The 11,621-nt window shown below is 57.5% G+C and overlaps 4 protein-coding genes across 4 annotated transcripts; 3 read left to right on the top strand and 1 right to left on the bottom strand.

Moving 5' to 3' along the window:
- Positions 1–20: 20 nt before the first annotated feature.
- Positions 21–338, top strand: INS49_010633 (uncharacterized protein; the record flags this gene model as incomplete). The annotated part of the gene is made up of 1 exon (XM_043171358.1): positions 21–338. One exon carries the CDS (start codon positions 21–23, stop codon positions 336–338), a length of 318 nt encoding a protein of 105 aa, XP_043025923.1.
- Positions 339–4,159: 3,821 nt separating this feature from the next.
- Positions 4,160–7,057, top strand: INS49_010632 (uncharacterized protein; the record flags this gene model as incomplete). Its single annotated transcript, XM_043171357.1, has 1 exon — positions 4,160–7,057. One exon carries the CDS (start codon positions 4,160–4,162, stop codon positions 7,055–7,057), a length of 2,898 nt encoding a protein of 965 aa, XP_043025922.1.
- A 529-nt stretch (positions 7,058–7,586) lies between these two features.
- INS49_010631 (uncharacterized protein) lies at positions 7,587–8,483 on the top strand (the record flags this gene model as incomplete). The annotated part of the gene is made up of 1 exon (XM_043171356.1): positions 7,587–8,483. One exon carries the CDS (start codon positions 7,587–7,589, stop codon positions 8,481–8,483), a length of 897 nt encoding a protein of 298 aa, XP_043025921.1.
- A 901-nt stretch (positions 8,484–9,384) lies between these two features.
- Positions 9,385–10,606, bottom strand: INS49_010630 (uncharacterized protein; the record flags this gene model as incomplete). The annotated part of the gene is made up of 5 exons (XM_043171355.1): positions 9,385–9,406; positions 9,806–10,014; positions 10,072–10,237; positions 10,292–10,419; positions 10,508–10,606. The coding sequence occupies 5 exons, from the start codon at positions 10,604–10,606 to the stop codon at positions 9,385–9,387; spliced, it is 624 nt and encodes a 207-aa protein (XP_043025920.1).
- Between the last annotated feature and the right edge of the window lie 1,015 nt (positions 10,607–11,621).

Here is an 11,621-nt window from a genome sequence, read left to right as displayed (position 1 = left end):
AATGCTCTGGTTGTAACGGCATGCCCAAGCCCGGCAAGCCTTCAAGAAACCAGGACTCAGTCGTCTACGCACGTGAGCAGCAGATGCTGCTCCCAATGGGGGCGCACGCGGGAATGCACGCGACAGCCAGGTTGTCTTCGCTCTACAGGCCATGCGAAAAGGCGCATCTTTCGACAGAGTACGGCATCCTGGGCGAGTTAGACCCGGAGCTATTAGGCCCGAGGCTGACAACGCCGAGTGCGGCCATCATTGCAGTACTCAGGCGGCCTATGAAGACAGTAGCCGTCGTGGAGATGTGCTGCCAATTTCTGAACATGTGGTCGGCATCGGCAGAGTAGAGGCGACTGAACCACAACCACGCCCATCACTGCCAACATGCACATAGGTCAACTCCGAGCAGCAACGACGCGCCCGGGCTGCGTGGCACTTCAAATTAGTGACGACAGCGACGAGTCTGTCCCAGAACTACTTGTTCCCTCACTTGGCAGATAGAAGGCATGGCGGAGTATCTCCCGAGACGATGCGACCCATGCATGGCATTCCAGCATGGCATTGTGACGGCCCATGAGTTTGTTCGCTTCGACGTTCCGAGTTTCCTCGATCAGAACCGTGTTCCTCCTCCTCAGATGACCCACCCAGGCCGACCGTCCCAGCGACGAGGGAGCCCGGTCGCATCCACACTCGGTTGACTCGGCCCCTGGCGGGGCCTTCCAAGGTTCTCTCGGACAGGGTTTCTGCGCGTCAGCATCTGAGAGGAAACGGGCCGAGAGCTGGAGGGGAGGCTGGGGAAAGATAGATAGGTGAGGCGGAGAAGGAGATAGAGAGAGGCAGCAGGGTGGATTAGCTGGAGAGGATCGGGGTGGATAATACCAAGGCAGGCGTGCATCGCGGCAGCGCGAAACGAAACAAAAAATCTTGGTGGTGGTGGATGAAGAGGGTCTCGGCAACTCTCCTCGGCGGGACCAAAATGTGTCGTGCATCGTACGTTTCCGAAGTTGTGCTATGTGTTCCCATTCTGCCACTACTGTGGTCCGGCGCATTGCGACTTGGCCACGCTCATTTCCCTTCTCTCCTCCCTGCAGGAAAAGGAGGAAAAACGATGAGGGTACGTGCGTCTATCACAATCATCAATGCCCGGGTAGCGAAGGTCCGGGTAGTGTAGGTGTGCGGCCCCTCTCTGTCCCCCCCCCCCCCCCACGCCCTGCACGTATACGTATACGCGGTGAGGGATCGAGATAGGCTACGACTGGTGCTACTACATCAAACATAAAACACGGACGGCCAGCCAACCAAACGGGCCGGCTTGCGCAAGGTGTGCTGTGCATGTGCGTGCAGCCTGCATGCGTTTCTGCTCCAGTCGAGTGCAGCTGCTGGCCTGACTGGTGCAGAGTCTCTGCTCCCAGGCCCTCGGATCGACAGCCAGGACCGCCCTTTGAGCATAGCTCGGCACCCCCCCCCCAGCGATAGGAACAGGAACAGGGACAAGAACATGAACAGGGCCCTGGCTGATAACGGCGCCTGGCAACCAACGAAGCGAGTGCTGCTGTGTCAGATGCAAAACCGCGCCTTGATACGGTATCGATATGCTACCGGTACAACATTGCAATCTTCACTCCCTGATTCAATCACCCAGGCCTTCCAGGGCTGGCTGCCCAGGGCTCATCAGTCTTTCCCCTCAGCTTGGGGCCTTTTCCTCTGTCTTGGTCAGTCATCAAGTCATCATCTCCCGTGGTCCGGGTCTTGCAATCTTTGCAATCTTTTACAGCCTTGCTGCTCCTGCTGCTGCTGCTCATCGAGATGATATCTAATTATCTCCCCCCCCCCCTGACTAGCATCACTAGCACCAGCCCTGCCTCTGTGCCTTTTCTCCCGCCGACTGAAGTGCGCCCCTCGACAGCCCTGACTTCCTTCCAGACAAGGCCGGGCTCGATACGCACGGCCGCTCGTCATCTACAGCACAGCAGCTGGCAGGGCCCCCTGGGGTAGCGTGGGATTCCCGCAGGGCCAATTTCCACACTCTCGCTGCTGTGTCGGCTCTAGGCTTGTGTCTCGTCACCAAGTCATCGGCCATCAGCTGGCTGCCTGGGGCTGGTTGTGGGCTCTGTGGGCTGGCGCGATTTGGGGGTGGGCTGGCTCGTGGCGTCTCGCCGTAGGCCCCATCCGTTCAAGCCAATTCAATTCGACCCGTCCTCAGGGCCATGTCATGGCACGGCTCCGTCACACACGCTGTCTGTGGAGCCCAAGCCCATTTCATCCTCCGCCCTGCCAGCCTGCCATGCCCTGCCCAGCAACCAGCGCTACACCAGCCGACGTCCCATACAACGCTGCGTCCCATAGGCCCATTCCCGCACTTGCGACACTTGGGGCACTTGGCGGCAATCAAATTCACCGACGCAGAGCGACGGATCAGGAAAACGAAGGAATCAAGAAGTAAAAAGCCCACATCGGTTTCATCATCCAAAAGACCAGAGTGAGCGGTGCCAAGCTGCCCCCGTGGCGCTAACTGCCAGCAACAATCTCCCCGAACTGCCGGGAACCGATCTAACAGTGTGGTGTCTGCTACATAAATAAACCTGAAGCCGTACTAGTAGTCTAGGCAAGGGAAGCCCGTCAGGCGCCCTGGAACCCCCGAAGCTCAGGCTGGCAGCACCCTGCCTCGCCGCCCTAGCTGTCTGAGATTCGAACGACAAACAAGAATCGCAATGTAGGAAGTAGATGCTGATGCAACACGGGGCAACGCAAGCCATGTGCGTGTTTTTAAAATTGTGCGTGTGTATATCAACATATCTCGATACCCGTCACCGGGCACAATTAACCATCCGTTCCCAACACCCACACCACGCCGGATGGGGCATAGCCCCAAGAAAGACGTGCGCCGGCGATCACGGACGGCGGTCAGGTGTGGAGACTTGCCTGCTGCTCGTTGATGAAAATGAATGTGCCCATTCGCCGCTGCTCATTCAAAACACGACTTGTGCCCGCCCCAGAGCAGCAGCCCCCCCCCGGCGTGCTCGTAAAGCTCCACCTACATCCTCCTTGCGTCGACGGTTCTGCGCCGGGCGACTTATTCATGGTTGGCTCCTCTCGCCCTGGCCTGTTCATCTCTCTCGCTCGCTCTTCTCTCTTCTGGTGAATTTCCTTTCCATTACTCTTCTGTCGGTCGCTTTGGCCCTGCCTCATCCTGCACGCCATTCCTGACCCAAGACGCTCGTTTGTTGTGAACCCTCCTGTACGTTCGTCCGCCCGTACCGTCTGCCTGGCTTGCCAGCTGCATTCAATATCCCTACCACCAAAAACCAAGGGCTTTCGGGACTCGGCCGAGTCTGCGTTGCCAGGGGACAAGGACCGATCAGTCAATCAGTACATAGCCACCACCACAAAACAGGCCAACCACCATTTTACCACCGCCCGGGCAAGCCCCCCAGGGAAGCGAAATCGTGGCTGCAGCTGACGCCGCGCAAACCCCGTGCGGCCGCGACACAACACCTGTCGATGAACCGGCTAATAAACCACCGCCCAATAACCCGAGGCTGAGCCCCCCCCCTACAACCAACCCCCCAAACAAAAAATTGCCATATTCTGGACCCCGAAAGCATATTTTCAGCTTTTTTTTGCCGCGCTGCCGCAGTTGCTGCTGACCGTGGAGTCGAAAAACCCCGCCCTCAGCCTCACTCACCCAGCGCCGCTTGTCCGCACGGGGACAGGAGCGAGAGCTTCTTGAGAGCCAGCCCTGCTTTTTTCCCCTGTGTTCTCCAGAGACCCGCTCTTTCTTACACCAGGGTGGGAACACATCGCCGCTGGCGCCCGCTACTAGCTTGCTACCTGAGAAAGGTGCACAACAAATCTCCGAGAGAAAAGACATCAGACGTTCGTTCGACCGGGGATATTATATGCTCGGATGTCCCGGACGACACGCGCATGTGGAGGATGACGACAGAGTGTCGACACCCAGGCTGAACCTTTCGAGAAGCGCGCAATAATCACTATTTCTTATTTCTCATATTTTTATTTTTAGTTTTCCCATTCTCCTGCCAGCAGCAGACACAAGACGATCGTTACATTCTAGTCTACCCACCCCGGAGACCAGCAACCTGCATCCCCTCCAGCAAGGCAGGCAGGCAGACAGACAGACTCAGCTTCTCCGAAACGACGACGAACCATGGCAGCCGCCAACGTCGTCGCCCGGCCACCCCTGCCGGCGGCGGCGGGCCAGCAGCACAAACCACGGGCCAGCGGCTCGTGGGACGACCTGCTGCGCAACAAGGGCCAGGACAAGATGCAGCAGGCGCGGGCGCGGGCCGCCCGGAGCAACGACAGCAACACGCCGTCGTCGAGGCGGCCCTACAGCAGCGGCGTGGACTGGAGGCCCACGGGCATCAACAACAACAATGCGAACCAGCAACAACAGCAACCACCACCACAGCAGCAGCAGCAGCAGCCCCTGCGCGCGCGCATGGAGCTGCACCACCCCAACCAGCGGTCGTCGCAGGCCTTTGCCGCCCACGTCGCCGCCCTCAACGGGAACCCGTCGCCGCTGTCCAAGGAGCTCACGCTCGGGCCCGAGTTCGACGCCGGCTCCCCGGACTACGGCATCATGCCCCCGGAGATTAACCACTACAGCCTCAACAACAACAAGAACCGGCGCTCCCAGACCTACCCCCTGCCGCAGCAGCCGCAGATGCAGACGCCGCAGCGGCCCGGCATGTACGCGCGGCCGCGGCGCCTGTCCGGCGGCGGGGGCGGAGGAGGAGGCATGGCAGCGCCCAGGCCGGGCAGCTTCCACTCGTTCGACGGCACCGTGGACAGCCAGGGCCGGATGCGCGCCAACAGCTGGGGCGGGATGCCCGTCATCGAGGAGGCGCACGCCTTCGAGACGTTCCCGCCCGCGCACTACAACCCTTCCTCCCAGCAGTACCGCAACTCGGCGCCCATGTGGCAGCGGCGGCCGGAGCCGATCAAGCAGGCGGCGCGGCAGCCCCGCAGGCCCGGGCCGGACGAGCTGTTCAAGAAGCTGCCCGTCGAGGTGCTGAGGCTGGTGCTCGAGTACGTCCGGGCGCAGCACCTGGACGACAGGAGCAGCGGCGGCAACAGCTGCGCGACGTGCTGGATGCGGGACTGCTGCGCGGTGGCGCTGTGCAACAGGAGGCTGCTGGCGGTGGCGAGGGAGGCGCTGTACAGCGACATCCAGCTGGTCGGGAAGGACGGGGCGCAGATGGGCAAGAGGAATAAGGGGCTGCAGGCGCCCAGGCTGGTGCTGCTGCGGCGCACGCTCCGGGCCAACAGGAGCCTCGGGGCCGTGGTGCGCTCGCTCAAGGTGCCTGCGCTCCCGGACGGTGCTTCCATCGAGGCGACTAAGTACCATGATATCGTGGGGTCGGTGGTTATGGCTTGCCCTAATCTGGAGAGGCTGGACGGTTTCTACGCGAGCTATCGACATGGCAATGAGAGCCACCTCCTGCACGCCCTAGAGACGAGGCGGAGGCTGAAGGAGATGACCTGGATCATCGAGGCGACACCCGAGGGACCATCGTCGGTGGAGAGCGGCCGCTCAGGGAAGAAGACATCGCAGTCCAGGAAGAGGCAATCCAGGTGGGGGGCGGCGCCACCAGCGGCCACGAACGACAGCACCCCCGACCTTCAACAGCAGCTGGCAGCAGCGCAGGCCAACCGCTTCGTGATGCGGCACGACAACTGGAAAGAGCTGACGCATCTGACCATCCACTGCCTGCCCGGCGCAGGCGTGTCACCGGACGGCGCCACGATCGGAGCAATCCTGGCCCTCCTCCCGGGCATCGACTCGCTGTACCTGTCCCACCTGCCGGCGAGCTCCTTCAGCGACGAATCCCTACTGCGGCTGCCGCGGGCCCTCAAGAAGCTCGGCATTGCGCACTGCGCCGGAGTGACGACGGCCGGACTGGTGGCGTTCGCGACCCGCTCCCGCGCGGCCAGCTCGCTCGAGACGCTGACGCTAATCCACCAGGGCATCGACAGCGTGGACGCGCTAGTGCGCATCCTGGCGAAGCTGGACGAGCTCACAACCCTCAACATTGTGCAGGCGATGGCACCAGCGGTGGGCGACGACACCTTCCTGTTCATGCCGTACGTCGCGTCGCGGTCGCTGAGGAAGCTGCACTGGGACATCCAGGAGAGCGGCATTGCAGCGACGAGGGCGGATGACATCCTGTCGCGCAGCATCGCGGCCGGTGGGTTCCCGCAGCTGCGGTCCGTCCGCGTGCCCAACGACCCGGACGGGCTCTTCCAGGGGCTGTGCAAGCCCAAGGAGCGGGCAGACCTCCCCGGCGACAGGTACCGCAACGCGGGGCTCGTGAGCCAGGCAACCACTGCCATCACCAACAACAACTACAGCAAATCCACCACCAACCTGGCCAACATCGACGACCCGAGCGCGCGTTCTTCATCCGACACCAAGGACAGCGGCAAGGAGCTCCGCCTGCTGCCGACGCGCGAGTATGGCAGCGACCTGCACGCGGCACGGCTGGCGGCGCAGGGCCGGCTAGAAGCCGCGCGGCGGCTCCCGCGCTTCGAGGCCAATGTTGTGGACGAGCTCGGAGAGGTGGTGTCGAGCGAGGGGCTGGCTGGTTTCATCGGCGAACCGGGCAGCCGGATACAGTACTGCCTTGTTCCGGACGAGGGCGGCACGGACTCCCGGGGCGGGCTAGCTGTTATGGACGACCTGCTCGGCGACGGCGGCGAGGACCTGCTTCGAAAAGGGGATATTAGCAGCAATGCTGGTGGTGGGTTTGGCACGGGCATCGCGCCCTGTTGTGTTGTCCCGGGTCAGCAGCAAGAGAACGTGCCCACCAGAGGAAGGCTCATCAAACGAGACAGCGGAGGGAAGAGCAGCAAGGAGAAAGAGAAGGAAAGGGAGAGGGAGAAAGAGAGAGAAGCCGAGGACGTGGGCAGGGCCAGGGAAGGATGTACAGGCCGGTGGAACTCGTACAAATCCGAGGGACTGGTCGACAAGAAGAGCGCCTCTGGAGATCGCTGGTGGCACGTCGAACGGGGCCGGTGGAGGGGCCGAGTCGAGCTGTCTTGATGCACAGTCAGAGAGAAGGCGAGGGACGGAAAGATACCCAACATGCGAGGACGGTTTTCCTTGTAATTTGTAGAAATCCACAGTCGAAGAGACCAGATGGACAAGGTAGTCATAATGAATAATGCTCAAAGTCAATCTGAAACTGAACACACGAAATGCACTGGTGACTGAGGACTGAGATATTGTCCATTAAACGAGCAGACTGAAGTGTCGACGATGAGCATTCTGCCATGGTCTGTAGTCTAGATGCTGGATGCGAGCAACTTGGGAAGGGTTTCCACGGGGGAGGGTCCCTTTGTCAACCCTGACACAACCCTGCTCTATGGAATTTCGAGACGTCATCAAGCCGAGCCGAGGCCGGAAAGGCCGAGAGAGATATTTCGGCGGTCCAGCAGAGACCAACAGCACATCCCACCTCCACGTTATTCTCTTTACTCACTTGCATCTTTATTCTCCCCGACGAGTCTGAGTCCTGGCACGGCTCGATTGGACACCGCACACATTAGATGACCCTCATTGCAAAGTAACCATGCGAAGATCTCTCACCTCGAAAAGCCGCAGCCTCTGCGCCAGCTGCTGCGCGCAGCAAAGGACATGCGCGCCGCTGGCCACGGCAGCCACGAGGACGTACTCGACGACGAGGTCGACGCCACGAGTCCCACCGCACAAGCAGGCGAGGCAGCAGCAGCACCGCAGCGCACAGCACAGGTGGCTGTCCTCGCAGTCCCAACCCGAAGCCGCCGAGGAAGCCCAACAAGAACGAGACCAAAGCCAGCCGGCCGACAAGAACTGGGACCACACAAAGCGCCTGCCATACTACGACCTCTTCCCCGAGTCCCTGCCCCAGGGCCCGCCGCCCCAGGGGCCCTTCGACATCGACGTGCGCGCCCTCCGCCGCGAGTTCCTGCGCCTGCAGGCCGCGAGCCACCCGGACTACTTCCACTCCGCCTCGACTTCGTCCTCCTCCTCCGCACCCGACACAGACAACACCGCAGCAGCGAAGCGCCGCCGGCAGGCCGAGGCGACGTCGAGCCACATCAACGCCGCCTACAAGACGCTGTCGCACCCGCTCCTGCGCGCGCAGTACATCCTCGCCGAGCGGTACGGCGTCGACCTCGCGGGCGACGAGGCGGGCAGCCACAGCGCCGGCGCCGGCGGGGCGGCGGCCGACCCGGCCCTGCTGGCCGAGGTCCTGGAGGCGCGCGAGGCCGTCGACGAGGCCGAGTCTGAGTCCGACCTGGAGGGCCCGATGGCCGAGAACGAGGAGCGGATCGGCCGGTGTCTCGAGGGCCTGCGGCGGGCGTTCTCGGAGGGGGATATTGATGGTGCCGTCGGGGAGGCGGTGAGGCTGAGGTATTGGGAGAGCATCAAGGAGGGGATTAGGGGGTGGGAGAAGGGGGTTGGCGGGGGGCTTTTGCACCACTAGGGCCGTGTTCAGTTATGGACCGGTGTTGGTGCTCTGGGATACCACTGGGCGATTGCTTGACGCTCCAAGTATGGCCGGGAAATGGGCAAGAGCCTTAATGCATGGTCATGTACCTGCAAAGGCGGATGGAGAAAGCTTCGTGAGGTTCGCCTTGGATTACCTAGGAAAGACGAGGTAATATTACCGGGTTTTGCATAGAGAACTTCAACGGGACCGCATGCCCGAGTGAAATATATACTAGCTTGTAGAATTATAAGCCACTCCCCACAACAGAGAAACATCATCACAAGAGCATTACAACGCATTGTACATATCAAAGCATGATACATGTGTAGCTAAGGGTCTACCGATTGCACCCGATGTAGGAACCACTCATCTCATGAAATAAGAACAGAATACCTCATTCATAATTTCCAAGGGGGCTCGTAAACCAAAGTTGAGTTACAAAGTCTTGCTGAATAGACGCATTATGACCTTTGTTATTTAATTGCTCTCAAAACTCTGTGGATATTTGAAAACTCAAGAAGAAGATGATAATAGATTTATGCTGAGACGTAGTAATGGTGCCGCGGGCGTTTGTATAGAGCTGTGCTTATAGATATTGAGTCGGCTGGTCTTAGGCCTATTGTAACTATCTTTGAGACAGTCAGGGTTGTAAAATTAGTTTTGAGTTTTAGTTAAACTTAATTAAGTTTTTAGTTTTAGTTTTAAGTTAATATTTTTTTAAAAACTTACATAAGTTTAACTTAAAAACTATATATAATGGGGCAAAGTAATAAATTAAGTAATAATGGATTATTTAGGGAACTTAAATGGATTAAGTAGGTTTTTAATTAAGTGGTAAAATTTCTTATATTTTATAAAAGGCTTTAAGTTTAACTTTGAAAAACTTAATGATTTTTTAGTTAAACCTATTAACTAAACTAATTTTTTTTTTAGTTTTTAGTTTTTAGTTAGACCGATTAACTAAACTAAACTAAACTAATTTCAACCCTGGAGACAGTATGAATTGCAGCCAGCTATCAATTCTTGGAGCCACAAGTGGTAATGCAATGTCATGCTCTGGCATTCAATTACCAGAACTACAGAGAGTATCTGAACAACGGACTACGATCCCCCATACTCTCGAGCACATCTTCACTGTACTTCTCCCTGGTTTCCTCCTCGCCCAGACGTGCCCTCCTCTTATTGACGGAAAAGTACGTAACCTCAAGAGCCAACGCCGCAGCCATGCCAGAGAGCACAAAGGCGAGACAGGTCCCCCAAGCCCGACGGGTACCTGGGCCTCTCCCTCTCCTGGAAGATCAGGTTGCCGATGATACCGCCAAACATTACCCATCGCGATCGAGAAGGCGACGCCCAACGCCCTCCTGGCAGGGCCGGCGAGGTTGTTAAGCGTCCAGGCGTTGGCGCCGGGGGCGATGGGGTACGTGCCCACGGTGGAGAGGTGGACGCAGAAGTAGCACGCGGCGACGTTGCCCTTCACGTCTTCGCTGAGCTTGAACAGCGCCGAGTACGCCAGTGAGTGGCTCTAGCTAGCAAATTGAGGCAAGTTAAAAAAAAAAAAAAAAAAAAAAAGAATACTCACTAATTCCTCAACTTTGGCATCGTCCAAGCCAACAATATTATATTTCGTAGTCCCATCTGCAAGCACCAGCGTGTCAGGCTTGACCGACCCCGTGCAGTTCCTATCCTCCTCTAGCTCCCCACGCTTGCGGCCGACAAACCAGTAATATACCCCTGTATAGTCGTCCCTTGAGTTAGGACCCATACAGTAGTCAGTCCTCCCCCGGATTTCAGCCAGGTACTTGTTCCACGAGCAGCCACCGCCGCCGAAGCCCTGGGCGTTAATGTTCCATTCGACCGGGACCCAGCTGACGCGCGCGCTCGAGGCGAGGCTGGCGACGCAGCAGATGTTGGGGTTGATGGCGGTGCACTTTACACTTTTTTGTCAGCTAATTACCTGAGGTCTAATGCTGAAGTCCTTTGGGAGCGTCTTGGAAGATCGTTTTGGGAAATCTTACGACGGAGGCGGCGCCGGAGCAGTCCCATCCGACGTGGAAGCCGATGTCGATTGCGGAGGCGGAGGCGACTAGGCCTAGGAGGATGGGAGTGAAGTGCATGTTTGGCTTGGAATATGATGGGTTTAAACGCTAAAGACGAGGATCAGGAAGTGGATGAGAGTGATAAGAATGAAAAACCAGAATTAATCCCAAGAGGAGACGCCCATCTATATAATTCTCAATTCGAAGGACACTTCTGCCACCTGGGGAAAGCTGAGTATCACCGACAAACCGCCCCCAAGGCTCATTTACGCCGCATTGGAAAGTTGAATATCATGTTGGAACAATACCCGTTACTGCTATGCTGTAGACCAGCTGATGCCAAGATGCCTCGTTTCTCTCTTCCTCGCTTACATGCATCACATCCACAGGAAGCGTCAATACTACCTGCCATCTGGGGTCTTCGCAATGCTCAAAGAGGTTAGATTTCTCGAAGACAGTGCATCTCTAAGAAAATCCTACAGGAGGTCATCATATAGGATATAGGCTGAGTGATGTACAGCAAGGCTTCCAAGGTCCAACTACTATGTAGGTAGGTAATAGTTGCGACTAGGGCTGACTTTTAAGTAACATGCATGTGCTATACATTTTATTCACGGATCCTATAACAGAAGACAAAACTGAAGCTAAATGGCTTCCTAGGATAGGAAAAGACTAGAGTAGGAGCAAGACAAGAAGTGCCAAGGCTAACTGATAAACTATTCAGCCTTGCGTTACTAGATTTCAATACCACAGTAAGCTGACCTGGGAATAGCAAGGGTGGGGGCTATTCTAATGTAACCGCAATCAATAAATTGGTTCAATGTTGGAGACGTTGCGCACCGTGGCCTCCATGAATGGTGGCCAGATGCAAAGTAAATGGTGCTAGATAGCGTCCGAACTTCTTGGCTGTGTCATGTTATAGCTACAGGAGGTGTGCGAACTCTCACCATCAAATCTAGCGGAATATGGTCATCTCTGGAGTCCCGGCACAGGCGCCCGCACCTTTTGTCAATACTCATTGTAGCGTCTACAGAGGTTCGCTTTTTTTGTTCAAGTCTCAGCAGGGGCTCCGGTAAGTTTGTCAGGCCTGAAC

The sequence above is a fragment of the Diaporthe citri genome (genome assembly GCF_014595645.1).
Source record: "Diaporthe citri strain NFHF-8-4 chromosome Unknown scaffold_4, whole genome shotgun sequence".
Taxonomy (NCBI): domain Eukaryota; kingdom Fungi; phylum Ascomycota; class Sordariomycetes; order Diaporthales; family Diaporthaceae; genus Diaporthe; species Diaporthe citri.
This window is presented reverse-complemented; position numbering and strand designations above follow the sequence as displayed.